The sequence below is a fragment of the Myxocyprinus asiaticus genome, chromosome 2, assembly GCF_019703515.2.
Source record: "Myxocyprinus asiaticus isolate MX2 ecotype Aquarium Trade chromosome 2, UBuf_Myxa_2, whole genome shotgun sequence".
NCBI classification, from domain to species: Eukaryota; Metazoa; Chordata; class Actinopteri; order Cypriniformes; family Catostomidae; genus Myxocyprinus; species Myxocyprinus asiaticus.
The window spans coordinates 32749542-32770803 of NC_059345.1; the positions used below are offsets into that span (position 1 = coordinate 32749542).

General features: G+C 38.2%; 1 protein-coding gene and 1 long non-coding RNA gene across 3 annotated transcripts in view; one reads left to right on the top strand and one right to left on the bottom strand.

Moving 5' to 3' along the window:
- The window catches only part of LOC127454415 (leucine-rich repeat-containing G-protein coupled receptor 4-like), a 121820-nt gene that overhangs the window by 57912 nt on the left and 42646 nt on the right, over positions 1-21262 (top strand). For both annotated transcript variants that reach the window (XM_051721612.1, XM_051721605.1), the window contains exons 3-4: positions 5163-5234; positions 19096-19167. In XM_051721612.1, the coding sequence (XP_051577572.1) occupies positions 5163-5234; positions 19096-19167 (144 nt within the window). The remainder of the gene's footprint in view (positions 1-5162; positions 5235-19095; positions 19168-21262) is intronic.
- On the bottom strand, positions 13757-15401 carry LOC127454450 (uncharacterized). Its single transcript, XR_007899541.1, has 3 exons — positions 15299-15401; positions 14908-15006; positions 13757-14558 (listed from the first exon to the last, which is right to left on the bottom strand). It is a non-coding gene; the product is annotated as an uncharacterized LOC127454450 (long non-coding RNA).

Genomic DNA, 21262 nt, shown 5'->3' on the forward strand with positions numbered 1-21262 from the left:
CCCACACAAGTCCAAAAACTTGCAGGATAAGTGAACTGGAGACTCTAAATTGCCCTGTAGGTGGGAGTCCCCCAGCCACTGGGGGTTGCGTCAGGAAGGGCATCTGGCGAAAAACCTGTGCCAAGTCAAATATGTGGATCAGAGATGGATCACAATGAATTATTATTATTATTGCGATATAAAATAGTAATATATTTCTGAAATAATTTAACATGTAGCATTGCTATACAGTCCTTTAAATTGAAAGGAAGATTGTTTCAGTGTTTAATTTGAGTTGACAACAGCGTTGTGCTCCACTTTTCATACATGGTGAAATGCTCTCATTTCCTCCTCAATCCACAAAACTCTGGTGCCATAAGGGTTACTTCAGATTTGTTTAGAAACTTGCAGTAGCGAAACATATTTTGAATTACACAAATGTGTTATTGAAGTAAATCTGTAGCACTTTAAATATAATGCAGTTGGCATACGTTAGCAGGCTGCACTAACCAAACCGAATTCAGAGCACAGCTGTTCTGCGTATAGCACATAATCAGAACACAAGATGGAATTTGTGTGTATCGAACAGAGAACCACTCTGAGACCGGTGAAACGGCGCATTATGAGCATCATGTGTGTTCCGAGTATTCGTAACACACTACAGATCAGAGCTGTGCACATACAAGAGATACAATACTCATGAACTTCTGAGGCTACATATTTCAGAGCATGCTCAAAAGTGCACGCTCTGAAATTGGTCAGTGGCGAACTTCTGAAGAGAGCATGATGCGTCAGTTGAGGTGAAAATGGGCTTCGAAAAAGCTTGTGATTTGGTCTATCATTCATTGACAGAGCCTAAACTGAACATGAGTAACAATTTGCAACTTTACCTAGCTGAATGCAATTTCTGCTTGGTACTGTAGCTCACTGTGATCACCACAGATGATTATGCTTAATTAACCATGAGAGGCAGAAACCGTGTTCGCGGTTAATAGTGCAGCCCTAGTATTTCTACAATACAGTGAATATTTTAGTCTCTTTCATCCGATGGCTTTATTTTCTATTTATTTTCCAGTTATTCTCATCTTCTGTTTATTTTCTATTCTTTAAAGGTGAGGTGTGTAATTTCTGTGCCACAAGTGACATCAAACAGAATTGCAATCTTTTTTTTTGAGAGGCCTATCTGGGTAGGACATAACAACATTAGTGAAACCAGTGGCTTGAGTTTGGGGCAAGACTACCTGTTTGCTGACCATGATAGATTAAGGGAGAGTTTGAAACTTGTATGAAAACATGCAAATCTGTTTTACAGTTCCAGTGATGCAGAAATAACACATCTCCTTTAAGATCCAAATACATAAGCTTAATAATTATGCTTTAACATAAATGTGGTAGAACTGGTCTCATGCAACCACACACAAACACACACTCTTAAGAGCATACGTTATCAGTCTCAAAGGATAGAGTTTCCTCCAGTAACGGCTTCAGCAGGCCTATGTCTCCGTCCCTGTCTTTGTCACTGCAGTGCGGCCCCTGGCCCCTAATGAGGAAACCTGCTACGCAGGGATAGAGATCACATTCACAGATCCAAACACACATACACATAGTGGTCTTCCATTCTCTCATCTTGCTCCCAGGCAGCTCAGCCAAAAGACTGAGAGTTTTTGCTGTTAGGCTGCGGGCGTGGAGGAGTGTGTGGGTGTATGGGGGGACAGGACTGTCAGCAATACATAATGTATCCAGCGGACCACCGGGGCTGATGCACAAATAGGGGCTCAGGGAAACCACCAAGAGAGAGAGAGAGAGAGTTATAAGTAATGGGAGGAGGATAAGAGGGAGAGGAGAGGGCAGTGGTTGTACATGGTCCATTGAAAGCAGCCTGAAGGGTAATTGGACAGGGCAGGTAACCTGCGGATCGAGAAAAAAAAAAAAAAAAGATAGTGCAGTGATGGAAGGTCATAGCTGTAGGGGGGATAGGGAGGCCCTTTTTGGTGTGTGTGATGGAGGGTAATCTGATACATAATGTGGCCAGAGGCCCTCATGCTCATGTAGGCTTTCAAGTCTGAAGAGAGGCCTTGCAGTGAAATCCAAGATGATGGCCCCTCTCTCTCCCTTGTTTTTCTCTTATTTTAGAGGGGATCTGCCTCATTAGCTATCGTAGCATGTTTGTTGGGCTCTGTCAAACCCCATCTCCATGTCTACTGTACGCGGTCCGGCTTTTGAAGCCACACATAATGGATTCCTAATCAAGATCTCGGCCGGAGCTGAAAAACCGGCCTGGGCTTCAGTGCATCTCTTCCAGCACAAAGACAGAACACAAACACAATGCCGGCTGGAATAAAGCAGAGCAAATAAACAAGAAGACTGAAATGTATAACAAGTAGAAACACAATTATTATGATTTACTGTTCATGCACCGCTCCTCATTTCTTCCCTAGGACTGAGTGTTGTGGCGTCTGTAATAGTGGGTGTTTTAAGGTCTCTGTTCTGACCTCTAACTAAATATCTACCATTTGCTTTTCTAACTGCCCACACACTTCACCTTTCAGCCCCACTGAAAAGAGAAAGAGACAGAGGAAAACACTTTGTGTACTGACTGCATTTTTGTCATGCTGCTACATGCTATCTTTCCGTCTCTTTGACAGCCTGCTCTTTCTCTCTCTCTCTCTCTCTCTCCCTCTCCCTCCCTTTATAAAAAATGAGAGAAGAAACAAGAGAAGAAAAACTCAGAAGAATAAACAGTTAGACTGAGTAACCCACTAAGAACTCTGATAATTTCAGTAATATACTGTATATTTGTATAAAATAATAAGGCTAGTGAACTACATATTACTTGCTGGAAAAACAGTTATTTCAATTTATGAATATAACTTTTTTAATATTAATAAAATGATATTTGATATTATTTTTTTAGCATAATTGACTTGCATAGTTTGTACACCCTAAAATGATTTTCATAATTTACTCAACCTCGTGGCATCTCAAACTCGTATAACATTCTATTTTCTGCGGAACACAAATGAAGATATTTTGAAGAATGTATGAGGTGTTTCAAAAAAATATTAAGCTCCAAAAAGGACATAAAGGCAGCATAAAAGTAATCACATAAAATAACCCTGATCCGTATGACTCGAATGGTTTAATCCATGTACGGTGCTTTGGGTGAAAAAACAGAACAAAATGTATGTTCTTATTCTCTATAAATCTTGACATCCGGCCCGATTGGAACACTCGGCTTACAGACAGTGATTCTTTTGACTCACGCGGTTGCCAAGGACTCAAACCTGATATCGTTTTATATCAATAAGGCTTTTTAATTGTCTAGTGTTTATCTTCAACATTCTGTTGACCACAGTACATTTTAAAAGTATCCCAAAAAAAAACTGCATTTTCTGCATTTTCTAAATAGCCTAATGGGGCATGAAAACCACAAACCTGGCTGGTTTGTGTACACTGCTCTGCGCATGCATCAAGCACGTGGAAATGTGTGAATGAGCTTCTTCTGTCAACGCGCCAAGGAGACTGCAGATGTCAAGATTTATAGTGACTAAGGAATTTGGTTTCCAAAGCTATTGTATCACTTCAGAAGAAGTTTTGTTTTTGTAAACTTTTTATGTGTTATAAAACTTTAAGATTGAAGTTTAAAATTTTTTTAAATTATTACTTACTTTGATAGAATGTTTGAAATCTAACCAACAGCAATAACATCACCATACTATAGGGGTTTTCAACCTTTTTTGGTTCACAACCCATTTTTTGGTTCCAAAATTCTTTGCAACCCCGCACCCATATCACAGAATCATACTTTAGGTAGGATATCACAGGCAGCAAGTTATGTTCTTAAGAGTAAAAAAAACAAAACAACATTTACTTGTATTTAATTGTATTATTATTCACTCCAACTATAACAAGTCACTTGGGCACCACTTCAAAACTTTCTAAAAATATCCAATTTTGAAAATCTCTGGTGTAATATTTGCATATTGAATTGTGATTAATACTATATATATTTATTTTTTTTGCATACTGATTTGAATATTTGTCTTGTTTCTTTCATGTATCTATTTAAACATTGAACCATTTACACTGTAAAGCCGACAGAGAGCAAGATTTGTACCTAGTGTCATGATGTTATGCAGAAAACATTAGCTTACTTTAAACCCTGACCCTAACTAACTCTTTTCTGCCTTGCAATCACAGTATTTCTTTCAGGAAATGCAAATCTAGTTATTTATCATCTGTGATATATTGATAGCAGCAGTGTGTATCTGAGGGATAAAGGGGCAGCAGGAGATATTATAGAAGATCCAAAAGTATATGTGAAAAATGGCTTCGGGGCAGAAATGTTCTTTATCAAGGGCTTCTTGTTTGTTAGTACATTTTCAGCTCTTCAAACCATCATCTCTCAGTAAACACTCGTCATCCCCTGATGTCATACTCTTGCATGACAACATGAGGTACATCACCATAGTGCAGTGTCATATGGTAGCACTGATAAGATCAAATGCACTGTGATTTAAGATTGCTTTCTATTATTGTTGCTTACTGCTTGATCTCACTGACTGATCTGAATTTAGGCCTTATCTGTCAACTCAGACACACAGATTTCTGTTTCAACTTGCAAAGCATGAATATCAGCTTTGGGAGGTGGCATAGACCTCTCATACAGATGCATCACATTTTATGTTTTGCCCCATAAAAAGCGAACAAAAGTTGTTTTACTCTGATTTCTGAGCTAAAGGGGTCCCAAAGTAAGTTATGACATTATTTAAAGTTTACATTAGTCCATCCTCCACATTCTATCAGACCCTTATTATAAAATGTTTTTTTTTTTTTTTTTTTTTTTTATCTGTTAGACTTCTACATAAATGGATTCTGTTTTGATTGGCTAACTGCTTTACAAGTGAAATTTGTTACAACACTTACTTGCGGCGGGTTAAGGGGTTGCCCATCCAAAAACCTCTTTGCAAAATCTTTATTATATTGTAACAGGTTCAAAATACAAGCCATGAACAATGCACAAATGGGTCACACCAGACAGTCGTCTTTTAAATTAAACTCTTTGCAGCTTCCCATACAAATTGGACAGAATATTATCCAAAATGTTCATGTAAATGTGTGTGATGTTTTAACCTACTGCTCAACCACTGACTTTGACCTTTTGTTCTTTTGTTTCCATATAGGGATATCAGTATGAACAACATCACTGAGCTGCCTGCAAATGTCTTCAGAAACCTGCCGTATCTGGAAGAACTGTGAGGATGTTATTTATTTATTTATTTATTTATTTCTCTTTTTGCTCTGTTTTCATTTGTGTGACTATTTTTCAAATATGCCATTATGAAAACAACATGCTAAAACCCTTTTAGGATTTACATCTCCGACAGCACCGTTTTTGTATGATGGACGTATTTGGCTGTTCCGTCACATGCTGTTTTTGTTGTGTGTTTTTAATATGCTGTGTCAACTTAAAAACAGTTAAACTTTTAAAAACATGTCTTGAAACCCCTGCTTTCTGTTCCATTCTATTGCCCTCCGTCCAGTTTTTTTGAATGCAAAAATGCATCCTATGTGAACATTCATTAAGAAATGGTTCTGATGGGTGTCTTGTTGGCATGACTCTAAACATAAGTGTAATTCTACAGGGTTTCCTTAAGACAGATAGTTTACTAGTTGTTCAGACAACCGTTTGGACACCATCCTTCGCTTAAGCCATCTTTACACTACAAAGGTGGTACAGAAGCTGCATCTGAAGTGGCAAGAAAAGGTGTATTTACACAGACTGTTTAATGCTGCACAGAGGTGGCATAAATGCATTTACACAGCAATTATAATTACATAAGTAATGGTATGAGTTTAATGTTTTAAATATAAAATTATGAATACAAAAATAGAAAATTAATGAAAATATGAAATAATAATTTTACATATGAAACAAAAAATTATGAAATTTCAGTCATGACAACTTGGAAAGATTTAATAATAATTAATTAATTATTCCTTACATTTATATAGCGCTTTTCTAGGCACTCAAAACGCTTTACATTGTATAGGCGGGCTCTATACTATAAGGTGGTTAAAGCTGAATTTCTTGCTTGTTTTTTTATCTGTCAAAATGATGGACAGCGTTTTGAATAATGACAAATGTGTTTTACCAGTAAAACAGCATGTCAGCTTCTTCGTCTGTCTCTATGTGATATAAGCAAAATCTTAGTTTTCATGAAAACGTCATGAAATGTCGCTCTACCAACCAGAGCCTCTTTGCACAACTATGTGGATGAAGCGCACCAAACTTACAGTGTTCTGCTTCTAACGGAGGTGCACTCACTGTCACCTGGCCAAGTGCATGTGAGTTTCTTTTTTTGGGGGGGGGATCTTCAAAATTTATAGAAATTCAACATCATAATTACGCACTGCAAGACTGCAATTCTTGCAGTTCAGACAAATAAGCTACATGACCATAAGATCTTGAGCTTTCCCTTAAGAAAAGTGTAAACATACTTCGAAGGACAAGCAGGGAACAAATTTTGCCACTCCACTCACAACACCATCAGTGTGGTGCAGCACATCAGCAAGGCACGAAACACTTTGCATGAACAAAGCATTGTTGCTCAGAGCATTTCGGGACGCTACAGGTATCAGATGTCTAACATGTTCATTGTGTGCTAATGGAATTAAAGAAACAAACAGCCTGTGTCTTTTCACATCACTTTTATTGCATAATTAAGAAACATATTAGTGCTATTTTTGAGAGTTCTGGCTCTCAGTGGTACTGTTTGGCTGTATCAGTATGTCTGGGTCCAGTAAGTTCAGTAAGCTCCAAGGAGTCCTCTTCTAAGGTTTGTCTGAAGTTTCTCAGTGCATTTGTCTTTTGTTTACTCCTTCACTTGTCCCACGTCTGCTCATCTGCAGGAAGCACAGATAACATCTGTCTAATTGATATCAGGTAAAAGCACTCTCAGACTGCTGAAATGACCAGAGCTTAAAGTCGGCTCCCCTTGTTGTTCGCCCCTTTCTGCTCTTTTCCTTTTTATTCATTTGATTGGAGTGTGTTTTCTTATACCCGTGTGTCTTTCATCCAGTCCAATCTCCTCAGCTCGCATTCCCAAACAGTCCTCTAGTGCGGGGATCGGGAACCTATTTTCACTGAGGAACAATGTTTAAAGTTTTGGTTGATGCATTTTTTCGAAAGAGCCATAGCACAAACTAATGATTGACTATTTTCAAAAAACAACGTTTTTCAATAAATTAAAATGATTATTATGCCCATAGACTACTCAAAAACACAAAAAGAAAACAAATATGTAACAATTACAGTTTTTTTCTGAACGCTTAAACACTAACATTGAATCTCTGAAACCATTAACACTTGTAGCCAATGCATTTACCAAGTATGCCAGACTAAATGCACGTTCTCTGCTTTACACTCAGTTTGCAATTTAATAACACACTTCTAGCAAAACTGTAAACATTGGTCTCTACATTGCTACACTATTTCGTCAATTGCCTTTCCACACTGACACATGTGAATACACTATAAATAATGAGTTCACTTACAAATCAGAGCTTGATCACTATAAATAGGCCATAGTCTTATGGCCAGACCCACAAAGAAGGTGAGATGTAATTTTTGTTTTTCTAGCACAAATGTTTTTGTTTTCTTCTACTGCGCTTTTGTTGTTTGAGGAGTGTTAGAACATTGAGAAAACAAATACAGTAAATAACTTTTTCCTGTTATTTGTATTGATAGTGTGTTATGTTCAGAATACACTTCCATACTTTACACATTTGGATACCTGTGTGTATGTTTGTTTACTATATGTATGACAAAACTTTATTGCAAACTGCTATTGAAACGGCTGGTACGTGCTGTGCAGTGTGTGTAAACCTCACTCCCCTGGTCTCAAGTGGTGCACTAGCAACTGACGCTAGAAGCTGTAGCCTTTAGCCTCCTTGTTAGCGTACCTGCCTCCCACACTGGAGACACCAGTTCGAATCCCATTCAGAATGGGTCGAGCAGGACTGTTTACAGTGGTGCCATGACCTGGATGGGAGTGAGGTTTATGTAGGTGAGTGAAATGGTAGTCAGCTGGTACATGCTGTGCAGTGTGTGTAAACCTCACTCTCCTGACCTCAAGTGGCGCACTAGCGACTGACACTAGAGGCTGTAGTTGTGGCTGATCGGTGTATAATAAAAATATAATAAAGTTTCTTCAAGTGTGTCTTTGGTGACTAACAGCATTTCTTGTATGTGTTACTCCGAGACGTCTTACAGGTCACCCACCTGTTGCGGGTAGATGACCAAAATTACTCGTGCATAAAATACCTGCATATGGACGAGGAGCTTGCGAACTGGATTGAGCCTCACCGCATTTGGTGGGTGGCAGGTGCTATTTCACACCATGGGCGCATATAAAAAAATAACAAACGTTCGTAAAATCGCTCATAGAAAATGCTCTTAACCGCTAAGATCGATAGTTATTGGGAAACGAGGCACAGAACTCTATGCATGTGTGTGTCTTGGAGAAGCGCTTGCATTGCATTTTTTAACAGCAGAGCTCACAGCACACACATATCAAATCAGACGTGCATCAGTGGCTTTTCTTTTGTCTGTTCTTCAAAATATAATCACACGTTTCGTCAAACATGCGTCTTTGTCTCTAATTTCTTGTCATACAGTATACTGTATCACTCCGAGAAGTCTTACAGGTCACCCTCCACAGTGGCTGGTACATCAGCAAAATGACCTGCCACTGTGCATGAAAAATCTGCATTTGGCAGGTGTTAATTTCAAACCTTGTTCACCAGGAGTAGGCTGTATGAATTCAGGAAAGTCTATGACTTCAAGTTTTGCAATCACACCCACACTTTCTGCAGGAAAATTAACTCTAAAAAGTTTTAAACGATCATGTGTTGGTGAACTCAATTTTTAACAAAGAGCCGCTTGTGGCTCGCGAGCCATAGGTTCCCGACCCCTGCTCTAGCGCTTTGTCAAAGGCCAATTTGCTTTTCAACGCATTGTAAGAAGGAATGCATGGCAGGAAGCTGGAGAGCAAAACAATGGTTTCCGTGACAACTTGAGTTTTCAGAAGCGTGTTCTATCTGGGAATGGGGGGTGAGGTCTCCAGGACTTGTACAGGACTGTTTTGTGCCAGATGCTCTTTGTCAGGTTGCTCATGGTTCAGTGGTCACAATGGTTGTGGTTAATCAGAGGGTCAGGAGTTTATTTTCTGGACTTAAATTTACTTTTAAACAGATGTTGGACTGTTGTAACCACTCAATAGCTAAATTTGCATGGAAGGAGTACTGAGAGACAGTGGTGAAAGAATGCGATTGAGAATTGTATTTTATTATCATATAAAGAAGACAGTTAGTGCGTTAGATGGATTGGGTCAAGTGTGTGTGAATGTGTGTGTGTCCAGAGTGTTTATATATGAAAATATCTTGTTGACTAAAGTGGCAGGTGTTGTTTGAAAGTAGTGGTAAATTAGAAGCAGGCCCAGATGGAATCGGAAGACTTTTTTTTTTTTTTTTTTTATTTTCTGCGCAGATTTTCAGGAATTAAATCATAGCAAAATGTATTAAATGTACATGAGAATACTGCACTCTTATTGGTAACTAAAAGCATCATGAAATGAGCCAAAATATTTCATAAACAAACATGAAAGGGATGGAAAATGCGTAGAACTTTTATGAATGACAGATGTCGCAATTCTGTGGAAATCTGCAGAGTTTTCTGTGGAGTTCTGCATGCAGATTCCATCTGGGCCTAGAAGTAAAGACATTAAAGAACACAGTAGGGCTTTTCACACTGCACTTAACCCCTGGTTATCGTCATTCTAAACCCTCCTTTTAACCCTTGGTAAAGCAACGGTTCACACTTGTGGTTTTTAAAAGGGGGTTAGAACCACTCTTTACTCTGGGTTATTATCCAGAGCAGGGTTAGCACCGCATTTGCGGGGATAACTTCGCATTGCAGTGACAAAGGTATACAGTGTGAAAGGAGGCGGTGTTAGAATGCCACACAAAACCAATCCTATAAATCACAGTAAATGTACAGTCGCTAAACTTCCACACACTGTTTTCGTCTGAGGGAAACCAGTAAAGTGTCGAACAGTGATGGTAAACGTGATAACTGGCGTGATAAAGAGAAAGTGTCCGTCGCGAGCTGTATTCGTCCAATCATTGTTTTTGACACCGCAGATATGCAAATAAGAATGATAACCAGGGGTAAACGGATGTACAGTGTAAAACATCGGAACATGGAATACCAAGGATTCCGTTTACCCAGGGTTTAGAATAACCTGGGATTAACATTTTCAAGTGAGTTAAGCCCTACTGAGAGCACCTATTTACAGAACGCGTTTGCCATGATAGAAGAACAGCAGCAGTGATGGGCTTCTCTGTGTGTGTGACCTGTGGGTGCTGTTTAGACAGCACTGGAGAGAGCCAAGAGGAACATTCTCTACCTCACAGTCATGCAGTCTTCTATCATAACCACACACTCTCACCTCGCTCTTCAAATGTATCCACCCCCACTGACAGAAATAGAGCTGTCAAATATTAATCCTCTCTAGATTTGTGTGTTTCTCTGGCTTGATAAGTATTGTATGTGTGTGTGTGTGTGTGTGTGTGTGTGTGTGTGTGTGTGTGTCTGTCTGTCTGTCTGTTTGTGAGCATGCCAGAGAATGTGTCTGATTACATGTTTGCATTTAAAGGTGCACTCACTAACTTTTGCTTATTAAAAAGTGTTACAAGTAATGAAATGAATAGTACTCTTAAATATTTTTTAACATGTTAACTGCATTATCCAGTCATATTAATTGCTTAAAAAAGCTTTTTAAAAAAGTGTTTTATTATACAAGGAGCGGAATAATAACAGGGGTTACCGAGATTTTATTCAGAATACTACTCATTTTATCTCAGTAACCCCTGTTATTATTGGATACTTTTGCTCATGAAACAATTTACTGTAATGTTGTATGATGTTGTATCCATGCTGATAAGTGTAAGTATAAAGTCCAAACCTCTGTCATATTGGCCAGGGCAATATAAAAAATTACTGAGTGCACCTTTAATTCTTTATTAGGGTTTGGGGTTCTGTCTGTATACTTTATTCAGCATCACTGTTTGATTTGGTTCTGTGTGTATTGTGTACTTTGTGTGTAAGAGGAGTTATATTTATCTTACTTTACTCAGAGAGACTTTTGGTGAATTGTGCCTTTTTCTACACCAGTTTCTCAAGTTGTCTGCAGGGTATCCATGGTCATGGAAAAACGTGAAAAATTTGGGCATTTTAAATAGTGATTTACAGACCTGGTATGAAAATGTATATTGTGTTGTATAGAGTTTTAAAGTTATGCTCTGCTCTAAAACATTTAATTGGCTAGAAACTTCTCTTTGAGAGTGCAATCTCTATAAATTTGTCTTTAAAAAATACTAATCCAGCATCCAGAATGACTGAAAAATTGGGGAAAGTCATGAACAATTCTTTGGTCAAAAGGTGTGCAAACTCTGTGTCTGTATTTTGATCTGTTGATGTACTGTATTTGTATTTATGTAGGCAGGCTAGTTATACTCTAAAAATAAATGTGTTTTTAAGCAGATCTATTAAAGTGACTTATTACAACAAAAAAAAATATATATATATATATAATAACAATAATAATAATGTAATTCTTCCATTCAGAGCCTGCAGTTTCCAAATTATGTCACTTGGAAAAGCAATCTGAATCCAGCCTCATTGGATAAGGTGGCCTAAAAAACACAAAGGAAATTTTACCATTCCATGTCGGGAAAAAAAAATGCCTTGTTGCCGTATTGGAGATATTAATTTGTAATGTGTTTTATTGAGGTAACTCTGCCTTGGATGTGTTGGCCAAACCTTTCAGAAAGTCACATGACAGGGGTCACGCTCACTGAAGTGGTTACTAAAGCAACACAGCTAAGCAGAATTGCACAGCTCTGGCAACACACTGAACCACAGAAGGAGACTTAGATTAGTTCCAGACAAATAAAGATCAGGGTTTACATCTCCCACTCAATAGATCTGACTGCTGAGTAGTGACTGTGTGTGTATGTGTGTGTATGTGTGTGTTTAAGAATCCATCATTGGAAGCCTGGCCAGAACTGGTGGCTTTGACACATGGCCAAACCAGAGCAATGAAGAGAGAACGACAGAAAGACGAGGAGGGAGAGAGAACGTCTCTCACTCCTGCAGGCTAGACCAACCGCAATGGTGCGCCACAACAAATGTGTTGATGTAAACAAGAGTGCAGTTGGACTGCAGTTGTTTGTGTTGTGGTTGGAGAGGAACACATCTTCTATCAAAGAGTGTTTGGCCCGTCATTTTTAATTTTTAGGAACCAATCAGTATTTTCTAGACTCACTAGTCACCAGCTACCCTGACTCTATGTGAAGTGGAGCTCTATGTCTCTCTGTCTTTTCTCTCTCCCTCCATGTCCTGGTGTGTGGTAATTTTTCAACACTTAGAAGCTGAACCCCTATGATCTTGTGGGCTGATAAGCAGTCTCTGTCGTGTCCTCACTATTCTTCTAATTCCAGTTGTATTATCCAGTGTCTCTTGTTTTGCCCCTCTCTTTTGTCTTTCTGTCTTTTTTTTCTGGGGCCTGCAGGTGAATTATGGAGACATTACGTCTATAGGATAATTACCCACAGGGCACAGGCTTTCACATATACTTTGGTAATTGAAAAAGAAAAAAAGAAAAGATGAGTGGTAGAGAGAGGAATATTTTACCTTGGAGGAAAGGAGTGTAATTTTTGCACCACTAGTGGCACCAAACAGAACAGCAAAAAGACTTTGTTTCATTCACTCCCCACATACTCCATTGTTAGGGCATAGGGTATTTCTAATATGCCATCAGTAACTGAAAACAAACTATCATTTCAGTCAGCAAAAGATAAAAAATTTTTTAGTGCACCTTAAAAGTACTGTAAGCGCTTTTCTTTTTTTTTTTTTTCGAAAGGTATTCCATTTTTTTTCTTACTCCCTGAAAATATTAATGAAGTAAGTGTCCTGAGATATCTCACCGGTCTCTGTGACAGCACTATTCTCTGTAAACAGCAAACAAATATGTGTCTGCGGGTCGCGGTCTCTTACGCTATCTGCCTGTCAATAATTTTGCTTATTTTCAAAGTATTGTAGTTGCAGCTAATTATTTAGGCTTAATGCCATTTTTTATGCCATGTTACACATAACAGTTTTCAGTTGAGGGCGCTATTTTGCTGCTGTTGTTTTTAACAACCACTTCTGCTCTGTGTTGGTCTCAATAAAGCTCTTTTGTTATCTTTGGAGTGCAGGTTTTGGAAAGGGCTGTGGCTGATCCAACAGCTTGGCTTGTGGAAATTGCATAATGGCTAAAATCGCTTACAGCACTTTTAAAAGTATCATAAGTTTTGTTAGAAATTAGGATGATCCCTGACATTAGACAGTTTGATAGACTCCTTCACTCTTAGGGTTGGGAATCATAAGGAATTTATCGATTCTGGTTCAGATTCCTCTTAATTATTCCAGTCTCTTAATGGTTCCATTTACAGTTCTTTTTGTTCTTTTAAGGGAAATAAGAAATTCAGTTCTTATTGCATTGACTGCCCTCATTTATGCCAAATGATGAGATTATTTCAGTTTTTGACAGAGCATATATAATACATCAGAAATAAATTTAATACAGTTCTTGACCTAAATCTTGATCTTAACTATATATTAAATACAAATTTAAAATAAAAGAAATGTGATAACATATTTCGGTCATTTATTTATTCTTTTATTAGATTCCACTGATTACAACAGAACTCACGTGTATCTTAAACTACACATTGTCATATGAACAACCAATCTGTAACAGCTGTAATCAGGCAGTGGTTGATTAGTCTTAAGTACAACACAGTAACAGTTTTCTTTTTATTTTGAACAGGACATGATGACAGTCATAACTTGTGTGTCTTACTTCATTAATTCAGTAACCACTCCGATGTGTAATTGTGTTTTTTTTTTTTTTTACTAAATGAACCAACTCATGTGAGTCATTCTTTAGGGAATCTAGCTGCACTACTGCTGTATGTTTTGCGCTGTAGATTGAAAAGAGCCAGCTCATAACAGTCATCCCTTCGGGAATTGGAGTAAACTGGTCATGCTGTGTATTTTGGGCTGTAGATTCAGTAGCAGGGCAGCCATGTTGCTGATTTGCACTGCAGGAAACACTGTCAGAGTAATTTAGGCCACGTCCACACTTCTCCATTAAAGTTTGAAAACTCTTTTTTCAGTTTCCTAACGTCATTGTTTTCCAAAGTATGCAGTAATGGAGAGTGTTTTTGTGTTCTAGTGAGGATGAGAGGCGTAAATGTAGCTAAGTGAATGAATTTTAAACGTATTAGTGTGGACGTGGCCTTAGTACAATGTTCCATTTGCATCATTGGAAAATTGCAAGTAAATTTATTTTTATTTTTTTTTTTACACGAAGATCTTAGATAAATATGTGAAATCCAACTTGCTGTATAATAAGAGGGGGAAATGGGAGGTTTTCTCTTCTCTTCTGAAGCACTGTGGCCTATTCCTGCTCCTGACAGACAGAGGGAGAGTGAAATGATAAGAGAGTTAGAAGAGTGTGAGTGAGTTTTCTGACTCCAGTTTCAGTGGGTGATAAATCTGATGTTAATCTCTCAGGCCTGTTTTGGTGAAGTTATGTGGACTCTCTGCCTGGCTTACCAAACACACACACATGCACATAGACAAGTACTCATCGCACACCAGTAACATCACATGCAGCATTGACAAATACCTATTTACACCCTATCATGTTTTGTGGTAAAGCATAATACCTATAAACACGCCTACACGTGCACACAATCACACTCATAATCTCCTCTTGTGTCTCTGTCATAGTGTGTGTTGTCCAGCCTGAAATATACCTGCACAATCAGAGCTCATCATCTTGACCATGCAGCCATTGCATTCTGCCACCTCTGGAGGTATTTGTGCTGGCCAATCAGACAGAGAGTCTACTGAGGCTGTAGCCGACAGAGAACGAGTTAGCACTTTAGAAGAGAGCAACGCTTATCACACATACTTCTGTCAGCACGGCAGATATCAGCTATGTAGTGTACACCCAGACTGAGGACAAGGCACAATTCACAAGATTGAATCTTTCAGAATATACATTGGGTCTATAAAATAAAGCAATAAAGGGCTTTGGGACCAGGATATGATGTCACGGGGGAGGGCTTCTGGTTTTGGTAAATGATACATCATAAATAACAAATAATATTATATAAAAAATATTAAAATATACCATCTGCTCACCTTCATGGAACATTGAAAACACACAGCTTTGAAATATGTATTCTTTGAATTGAGCCAAGAGGTCAGTGTGTGACTTTCCATCTTCTATTGATCACACATCTTCTCGTCATCCAGATTCACAGGTCAGAGGTCACCTAATTTGAACTTTGGTATGCAGCGAATTGCAAAGTTCCTTCGCATGAGTTTGAAACTATAAAGCTAGTCAAAATAAAACGTATCTCGTCTACATTAATTAGAGTTTATCCCAACCAGCTGCCTCAAGTGACTGGACATTCTGTTGATTGCGTGGTTTCTATTTCTGTGGCGTTGCATCGGGTAGCCCTGCCCACCCTGAACTCTCATTGGTCCACAGTCCAGTTTCTCATAATAGTACATTAAACAATAAATATGTTCTGATTGTGCTGTGTCGTGCTGCGTTATCATGTTCAATGTGGACAAATTGCTTGTCACTGCAGGACCTGACTATTGCGCAAATTTGTATAATTCCCGCAAGCTCAACGTACATAGTGCGGGAAATTCCCACACACTTTTATTCACTTTACAGTGCAGCTGCGAATTATTAAACCAATAGATACAGATGAACAAATCAAATCAATAAACTTGTTTTTGTATCAAACTGTAATTCCAGAAGATGCATGAGTAAATCTGCTCTATCTCCCTCTCTCCCTCATGCAGCTGTCAGCAGTGCGTTGAGTGCTTGTTGAGTTAAGTGTGAGCACGCGCAGTGAGGGAGCACTTTGTCCCATAGTTACTGAACTTAAGATGTTACAGACGTATAAACCTTTCTAAACCTGTTAATTCGACATTCAAATGGCATTATACTGCGTCTCCGTTAGCGAGCGACATGATAAAACTAACGCTCCTGTTCATAATCAACAAAGCTGTTAACATTGCAAGTGTGTGATGTTGGAGCGATCTATAGTTTTGACGCAGCACATTTGACATGAAAGGCAGAAATAGCAAAAAAGGCTTTGTGTACCAGCTGCATGGTGAAGAGAGACACTTAATCACCTGTTACATATCTCATCTCTATCCCTAGTGTTCCATCCAGGGTTGGAAATTAACTGGGGCTCTTGGCAAAAATGCCCCTGAAATTCAAAATATGGTGGCAAAAAATGCACCCGCAAAGAGTTGCTGTTCCTGTTGTTTTATTAATAACATCAGATATAGGCCAAGTCCAAATATACACATCGCGATCTTCATTGGAATTTTTGCTGAATTTTATTTGTTTCATGCCATCCGTTGTTCAGATATTGCAGTCAGTGATGGATGCTCGCGCCATAAACACACACAGATGGGCACTCCACTTTTCACGTTCCGCATCAATTCGATGTCATGCTCACGCGCTAAATTACGTGACCGTTCGGACCATTTATTCAAAATACTGTCCGAGTGAGTAACACTCTCTGTCGCTCCCTGTGCTGTAGCATTCTTCCCTGCGCATCGGCTCGCTTGCGCATCTGTCTGTCTTAAAAGCCTCCTCCTGCTAGAAGCCGAAAGTGCAGGAAGGGTGGATGTTATACTGTATATTTATTAAGTTAATCAGGTCTGAGAGAACACAAAATCTAATGTAACCAAATGCTACAATGTAGTTAATAATAATATTAACAAAAAAGAATATCTGAATAAATAGTCTTGATGTTAAATAAAACATTATTATTGATACAATAATAATTTTACATTAACCACTTTTAGTGTATGAATCATATCTCTGACTAATTTTCATTGTGAAATGTTTATTTTTGCATTGTTTTATTCAATTGGCATGAAGGAGTTGCTAAGTTTTTTTTTTTTTTTTTAAAGGATAGTTGATCCAAAAATGAAAATTCTCTCATCATGTACTCACACTCATGCCATCCCAGATTTGTATGACTTTCTTTCTTCAGCAGAACACAAAAGAAGATTTTTAGAAAAACATCTCAGCTTTGCAAGTGAATGGTGATCAGACATTTGCAGTTCCAAAAATCACATAAAGGAAACATAAAAGTAATCCATACAACTCCAGTGGTTAAATCCTTATCTTCAGAAGCAATATGATAGGTGTGGGTGAGAAACAAATCAATATTTAAGTAGAGAATCCTCGCGCTCATTGGCTACCGCCTGTGTAGATACTCTTGGCTATGCTTAGAACATTGTTGTTTGGTGACGCGAAGAGCAAAAAGAATCAGAATGAACTTTATTGCTTACAAGGAATTTGTCATGGTGACTGAACACAATGAAACATACTTATTTATCGTGCTTTAGCAGCGGAGACAACGGTAGATCCAGTAGTTGTACCGCCGAAGAAGCTAAAAAAGTTTAGTGCAAAGTAGCTTGGTCCAGCGATTGTTATGGATTTTGAGTAAACCATGACGTTGGTTGCTTGGAAATAAAAAGAGTTCTTCAAATACAGTATTCATGGACATGCTAAATTTGATCAACAAAAACAATTCTAATCTTTCCTTTACCATAACATTCTGTATCGCTGGATAATGGAGGTTTATTTCACACTAAGCAGTTCTCTAATAAAGGTAATAACTGTTTTTAGAAATAACGTGAAATGTAGAAAGTCTCCCAAGATTATTGATATGATGGACAGTAATAATCTATCCTTAACTGTAGAAGCATATTCACTTGATTTCTGACGTTTGTTTGTTTTTAGGCAAAGCAATTATGTTACAGTAGTAATAAATAACTTTAGATATTACCTCAAATGCAGACATTTTCCAGATGCAAATTATATTCCAGAGCTGGCGGGTGCAGCAGAGATGATCGTGCTTATCTACGTCGAAAGATGGCAGTACAACGTCTAACACCACTGTCGTATCGGTACATAAAGCACATGAAGAAGAGCAATGCTAATGCTAGCTAGAGAACTACTGAATGCCCCTTTAACAACTGGAGTCATATGGATTACTTTTATGTTTCCTTTATTCGATTTTTGGAGCTACAAGTCTGATCACTACAGAGCTGAGATATTCTTCTAAAAATCAGCAATTGTGTTCTGCAGAAGAATGAAAGTCATACACATCTGGTATAGCATGAGGGTGAGTAAATGATGAGAGAATTTTCATTTTTGGGTGAACTATCCATTTATGCTCCTCATTCCAAATTTGGAGAAATGCTGTCTCCTCCATTAGATTTATAGGATATGTTAATTAATAGCCAAAATATTTGGAAATATGTGAATGAGAAAAAAAGCTGTTGTTTTTTTCTCAGTAACAAGCACATATACAATGTACAAATCATGCAATTTTGTAATTATTGAAACATGACATTTTTCAAATTGAATTAACTGCTTAAATTATAACATAAAATGATGACACGGTCATTTTATAAGGTTAGAATAGAAAAACAATTGCCCATGTAAAGGTAAAAAATGCCCCTGGAAATCAAATATTTCCCTAAAATGGAAAAGTATTTCTGACCCAGGTTCCACCTGACCTATACAGGAATTGAGAAAATAGCCCCCCGGGAGATTTTGGTGAGTTTGATGTACATTTTCGGATGTTTCAGTGTTACGAGTTTTATCTTCCGCCAAGAAATGTAGTTCATCATCCTAACTGTATTCTGTTTATGATTATCAAAAATAGAATGTGCGTGCATTTATCTGCGTTTTACAAATGCTTCAGAAGTGGCTCATTCAACCTGAATATTGTGTCAGAACCATCCATTTCATAACATTCTTTTGTGTTTCTTTCTACTCATAGCTACATTTTCACTCCCTTTGACATTCTTTCCCTACCTTTCCATCAGAATATCTGGAGTTTTTTTTTTGCAAAACCTGACTGAATTTGTATTTCTCTTTCTTTTTGTAGACGGTTGGCTGGTAATGACCTTGCTTTCATCCACCCTGAGGCTCTGTCTGGCCTCCATCAGCTTAAAGTCTTGTAAGTATTCCACACACACACACACACTCGTTGGTACTCCTGTCATTACGAGGACTTTCCATTCGCGTAATGGTTTTTGTACTGACCTAATGATTTTTTATTTTCCCTAACTCTAACCCTAAACCTAACGTTCACAGTCTAATAAGCACACACACACACCTCTATTTGATTTAGGCTTACTCATTCACCCAGTGAGGAGGTCTTGTACAATGCAGTGAGAGTGCACTAGATCCTGCTGTGTGTTTTGTCGAATTGTTTCAGTGGTGTTGTATAACTTTAAAGGAATTTGACTGGTACTGGATCAGCAAGCCTGTCTGTGTCTGATTGAGTACTTTTCATCATGATGCATTCTCTCTCCCTCTCTTTCTGGGGTCACAGTCATCAGGGACTTGACGATACGATATTATATGTATATCAGGGTCGTGATACAATAATGTTGCGATTCTTAATGTGGAGTGTATTGCGATTTTACACTGATGTAGAACGATCTTTTACACACTCGCTTCTCATTTATCTTGATTGGAGTTTGTTGCTTTATGCAACAAGTGCTGAACTACCTGCTCTACTTTATCGAAGTAGACATAAAGTATTGTAGAGCATAGGCACATCAGTGACACACAAAATAAATGACGTAAAGTGGGTTTTGGTTCCAGCATGTTCATTTTTTCATCATTACTCTTTTTGTTTAGCTGTATGGAATATCTGTATGGACATCCTTATCAATAAAGCAAGTTATAGACTTAAAGGTGCTATATGTAAGATTGACAACAAGTGTTTGAAATGGGTACTGAAGTCCAAATTCAAAATACTGGAGAGTTGTTGCCCAGACTCGAAGATCATGCGGGTTGCCAGAATGTTGACATGCAAATTAGCCGACTCAGCATCCGTTGTAAAGGATTTCTGGGCTTTAAGCTGTCTCCATCTTCCAAAGGCATCTCCAATATTAATCCTTGTTTTACTACGCCTCTGGTCATAGTGGTTATTAGACGGATGGCGAGGCTTTTTAGGTTGGATGTAATCTGTTATCTCTGATCCAGTTCATTTGCTGGCTTCCATGGCTGCAGCACGCAGTGTTGTTTGCCTGCAAACGTGTTCAAATCTGGCAACCTGGCGGTGCCGAAATACTATTGGAGAGTGGGCAGTGGGCGGGATCACACAGGCCAAAACATAAACAGAAATTCTGGCCAGAATGGAAACTTCAAATTAGAATATACTGGCTGTAGCATTGTTATCGGAGAAGCCAGTATTTCAACTTAGCATGTTTCCTAAATCTCTAATGACATATTATGGTCATTTTATGATTTAGTACAGTAAAAATATTATATATTCTTAGCTCTTTTTGAGTTAGCATTTGCTTTATTTTTTATAATGAAATAATTGAATAATGAAATAATGCACTAATACATTAATGCCCTAATGTGTTTGTATGGTCTTCTTAAACACAATTGCTCTGAATGGTGGTCAATCTCTTACTTTTCCCCAAAAAATATTGAAGGTGCTATAAGTGATTTTTTTTTATGGAATGGTATTCAGAAAATGTTCCTTCTCCCTGAAAGATATAACTGAAATAAGTGTCCTGAGATATCCCACCGGTCTCTGTGACTGCACTAGACTGTGTAAACAGCAAACACAATTGTGACTGCCGGCTGCAGACACATTCTTTGATCAGCCAATCAGAAGACTTTGATGTGCTTTCTGTCTGTCAGTCGTTTTGCACGTTCTTATAGTGTAGTAGTTGAAGCAGAAAATTCAGGTTTAATGTCATATTCAGATTCGTAACAGTTATCAGCTGAGTGTGCTATTTTGCTGCTGTTGTGTTTGACAACTGTGAGAAGACGCACTTCTACTCTACTCTTCTGTGTCAAATTCGACGGCGCAATCTCATGGAGGTTCCAGAATGGCTATAATCGTTTACAGCCCCTTTAATGTGAAAAATTTAACAAATCTCTTTCTCTCTTTATTTGCTGTAACTCAAGTTTTGTCCCTCAGGAGTTTGTGAGCCAATTCAAATGTGGTTTATCAGTTACCTGGTCCCCTCAGCCATGTTTTACATAAAGTTCCTTTTTCCTCTTCCTGTCCTTGTCCAGGGCTGCTT